At 34.5% G+C, this 5,000-nt stretch overlaps 1 protein-coding gene across 1 annotated transcript in view; it reads left to right on the top strand.

Moving 5' to 3' along the window:
- Positions 1–5,000, top strand: part of LOC106873719 (death-associated protein kinase 1) — a 218,404-nt gene that overhangs the window by 114,236 nt on the left and 99,168 nt on the right. The window contains exons 3-4 of the mRNA XM_052972187.1: positions 1–44; positions 1,503–1,626. The exon at positions 1–44 is cut by the window's left edge and continues 95 nt beyond it. Of these exons, the coding sequence (XP_052828147.1) occupies positions 1–44; positions 1,503–1,626 (168 nt within the window). The remainder of the gene's footprint in view (positions 45–1,502; positions 1,627–5,000) is intronic.

Here is a 5,000-nt window from a genome sequence, read left to right as displayed (position 1 = left end):
TAAGACATTTACATGATCGCCAAATTGCTCACTTGGACCTTAAGGTAAAAATTCGACTTTCATTTCTTTCTTTTTATTATTGTTATTATTAAGACGTGACAGACAAAATGCTTTGTATTTAGTTATATTTCTTCAAGCATGTCTTTTATCTTTCTGCAGTTAATAAATAAAGTCCTAAAGTATTTGTTATATAGAATACTGTTCCATGAAGGTAAGGTCAACACAAAGAGTACTCCATTTGGTGAGAGATAAATATTGCTTAATGAAAACAGTATATATTTTAATAAGCTACTAATGAAAACGACACGGACAACATTTTATAACTTATGTGGAGCCTTCATGCAATCTTCAGGCTATATATATATATATATAAATGGTGAATTGGCATAATCATTAGTGCATTAGGCAGAATGCTTCACAGTACTTGTTCTGACTCTCTGCACTTTGTGTTCAAATCCCACCAAGGTCAACTCTGCCTTTCATCCTTTAGGGATTAAGAAAAAAGGAAGTGCGAACCAAGGCAGTGAGATGATGGAACTGTAAGATGCCTCATGGTATTTGTTACACCTTAATTGCATTCTGAGTTTAAACCTTGCCATGGACCTTCATGATAGGTAGAATTAACATGTCGTCTGGTTTAACACCATCACCTGGCATCTTGGGTGGTTAAGAAGTTTACTTCCCAACCACATGGTTTTGAGTTCAATGCCTTCAGTGAGTGTCTTAGTGTCTTACTCTATAGCTCTAGGCCAGGGGTGGGGAACCTTTTTGTTCATGAAGACCACCTTATAATTTATCACCCCTCATAGAGGCCGCATTGAACAAATATTTTTTTGTCATTTTATCCCTAGGCTTAGGCCGCTTAGTAATTTAATAATAATGTCATAAAAAAAAGACAGGTGGATAAAAATTGGAAATATGACATTTTCAAATATTTTACATAAGTAGGAACTTTTTTTTAATAAGTAAATGAATAATAATCTTTTTAAAAAAAGTCAAGCTTATAAACACCAAGAATATGAAATTTTGCAATAATTCCTTTAGGAATGTACAGAAAACAAAAGAGGGAACAACAAACAGGTGTATTAGTTTGACGCTCAGAGAAAAACTGAAAAGTTTTTGAAACCATTAAGCTCAGCACATTTTTTTCCTCTGATCCCTTTCTGCTAAAGAGCATAGGCTCGAAAGGTCAAAGACTTTTCCACTCTTCCCTGAGTGTCAAACTAATGCGCCTGCTTGTTATTCCATCATCTGTCTTTGTCATTTGCTTTCTGTACATTTGGACCCTGTCTCTTATCTAACCAGTTTCTCTATCATAAAGTTTTAGATTTAAATATGAATACTTTAAAACAGCCAGTTTAGTATCTCTAGAAACAGAGATGGTTTGGGAGCGATTCATATTTCATATCATATATTTTGTGCTTTCTAGAACCATCTTTGAAAATGATAGTTTTGGGCCTAAAATTAACAGATTTTTCAGTTTCATTTTTCTTATTTCACAGCCAGAAAATATCCTCATGGTAAACCAGACAAGTCAGAGAATCAAGTTGATAGACTTTGGATTGTCACGGAAATTAAAACCTGGCATTGATAGTCGTGCCATGATGGGAACTGCTGAATTTGTTGGTGAGTTCTTACATTTATTCAATTCATTAAATTTTTTTTAACCTTTTAGCATTCACATTATTCTGTCAAATGTAATGCTTATTTATTCACATGGATTTGAATTGATCATGCATTATCTTTATATGGCACCAATGCAAGGTGCCAAATAAGAAGCTCTGATGTTAGTGCCATGTAAGAAGCACTGATGTTGGTGCCATGATGAGGTATGGCTATAAATGGCTGGCTAGTGTTTAATCTGTCTTGATGTCATTCTCTTGGCTTTGCTTCAAGCAATGAACACTTTGAAAGGGATTAAAGAAGAGCATTAGAAATAAGTACTAAATCAGACAGATATACCACCTACACTCATACATAAAATCACAGCCACACATACACACACACACCTACACCTACGCATATAACTCCACATATGCACGCATACACAAAAGCACCCACTCCTACACATCCACACTCACATTGACTTATAGATATGAAAGCACACATACACATCTATACATATAATGACACAAAGGAAACAAACACACGCACACAGCAACGTCTAAATTTCATGTAACAATTACCAATTATTGATTTCTGTGAAATGCTGATATATTTTAAATCATAGCACCATAGTGAAATAAATTTACTTCTCTCTCTCTCTCTCTAGTTTGTAAATAGTCTATCTTCCTATTGCTCTTTATTACATCATACAATGCACCATTCCAAATTCTTTCCTCAGACAATGCACTATTTCACACTCTTTCATCAGACAGCATACCATTCCACTCACTTTCATCAAATGACATACCATTTTATACACATTCATCATACAACACAACATTCCATACTCTTTCATTAGACAACATACCATTCTAAACATGTTGTTCATACAACACACCATTTCACTCTTTCATCAGACAACACAACATTCCACATCTTTTATCATTACATCATACCATTTCATACACTTTCATCATACAACACACCATTCCACACAGTTTCATCATATGAGACACCATTCCACAGTTTCGTCATACAAGACACCATTTCACACTGTTTTATCATACAAGACATCACTCTGCGCTCGTCATTCCAGACTTTTTCATCAGACAACACATCATTTCACACTGTTTCATCATACAACACCCCATTTCTCTCTCATACCTCTGAAAACACTCTCTCTCTTACTTCTTACCCCTCCTGGTTCTTCTTTGCTTTTTCTTTCCCATTTTCTCTCATTGTCCATTTCTCTCTCTATTTCTTCCTCAATTTTTCTTTCCTCCAACCACCTTTCCTTATCTTCCCACTCACCCTCTTCTTTCATACATCTGAATCCATCTCCTGACACGATGGTACCTTATCTCCCATCCCAAGTCATCCCATAACACTCAGACATATATTGACTTAAGATATTCGCAAGAATTAAAAATGAAATGAGATGAGATGGTGCTGGGATGGGTGATTATTTAATCTCCAGAAATTTTAAAAGAAATCAGATTTTATACCATAAACACTGAAATAATAAATCCTTTTATATACCACCAACATAGAATTATCTCTGAAGAACAAGAACTGAATTCTTAGACTTCTCAATAATTCTCCCCACTCTCACGTCCCTTTTCATTTAGGAATATCATTGAGATATTTTTCTTTTTTGGTTTTTCTTTTTCAGTATTCAATTTTTGTTTTTCTTCTTCAGTGTGTCTTACCATTCTTTTTATCTTCAATTTCCTCTTTTCTTTCTATCTTCTTGAGATTTTCATTTTTTTTATTCTATTTTTTAAAATATTTTTTCTTGGACATCTTCATTGTCTCTGTTTTCATCTAAATTTTTTATCTTCATATCTCATATCCATGTCCATTGTTGTCTTTTTCTTCATCTTTTCTTGTTCTTTTCTTCATCTTTTCTTGTTCTTTTCTTCATCTTTTCTTGTTCTTTTCTTTTTTTTTCTTGTTCTTTTCTTCTTGTTATTATCATCCTTCTCTTCGTGTCTTCGTTCTTGTCCTTCTTCTTCGTTGCTGTGCTTCTCATTCTTTTCTTTTTCTTTGTTATCCTCTTCCTCTTTTTCATCTTTATCATCTTCATTTTCGTCTTCCATTGTTTCTTTACCCCAGCTTCTGTGTCATCGTTTTTCACTTCTAAATTACCAATTTCCAAGGTTGATGCTTCAATCTCTCCATTATTCGTTAAAGCCACTTCATGAAATTAAAGAATATTTTCTCTAATGAACAACAAACTGCCAACAATGTCCCCCATCACTGCTATACAGTGTGATAGACAGACAACCTGTGTGTTCAAGATTTGATTGTGTAAGAAATTCAATATCCTTTTCATGTTAATACAATCACACACATTAAAAAGCATGGCAGATGGCAGAACTGGTAGAGCAGCAGACAAAATATATTGTGATATTTATTTGGTTATCTCTTTACCATTCAATGTTCAAATCCGACTCTGGTCAGCTTTACTTTTTGCTTTTCTGTGATCAATAAACTAAAATGCCAATCTGTGTAAGTGAGTTTAAGGCTGGCAATTGTCACGGCACCGAGAAAAAGGTCCAGCAGCATTTCTTCCAAATTTACGTTCTGAGTTCAAATGCTTTTAGGGTCAATAAAATAAGTACCTGTTGACCACTGTGTGGTGGTGGGGGGGGGGCGATGGTTTGGTCATAGCTTAGCTTGATCAAAGCTTGTTTGAAACTAAGCAACAACAACAATAACCAGTAAAACCTAAAACAAACTGCTTTATTCCATGTTCTTTATATAGAATATAGAAAGAGATACCTGTAGGTAAAGTCACCATTTTAAAAGAGAGGTAAACAGTTGTTTGAGAATTAATTAATGTAGATGAACCACACACAATTAATTATCATTTAAAAATTAGTTACATGTTAATTGCTCAGAGATGCTACAGTTAGTGATTTATTTTCAGCATCTAAAAGTTTTCCCACTTACATTTGTGTACAAATTTTACATGTGTTCGCTCATCATAGCTTCAGCTACTATGGTGGATTAAATACTTTGCTAAAGACAGTAGTGAGTCTGAAGCATACTTGAAGTTATCTCCAGCATGTACTGAGCAAATTATTAAAAGCTGGTTTGGCATTGTTTTACTATTGAATACTATGCTCTTTCAAGGCAGTGACCTATCAGAATTGTTGGTACGCTGGAAAAAATGCTTAGTGGCATTTCATGTGGTATGTCCTGAGTTCAATTTCTGCTGAGGTAAAATTGCCTTTCATCATTTCATGGACGATAAAATAAACACCATTTGAACACTGGGGTCAATTTGACGTATCCCCTCCCCCAAACCTACTGGCTTTTTGCCAGAATTTGAAATCAATATTACGCTCTTTTTCTGGCCTATATATGTATGTGTGTGTGTGTGTGTGTGT

Source organism: Octopus bimaculoides, chromosome 12, assembly GCF_001194135.2.
Source record: "Octopus bimaculoides isolate UCB-OBI-ISO-001 chromosome 12, ASM119413v2, whole genome shotgun sequence".
In the NCBI taxonomy this organism is placed as follows: Eukaryota; Metazoa; Mollusca; class Cephalopoda; order Octopoda; family Octopodidae; genus Octopus; species Octopus bimaculoides.
This window is presented reverse-complemented; position numbering and strand designations above follow the sequence as displayed.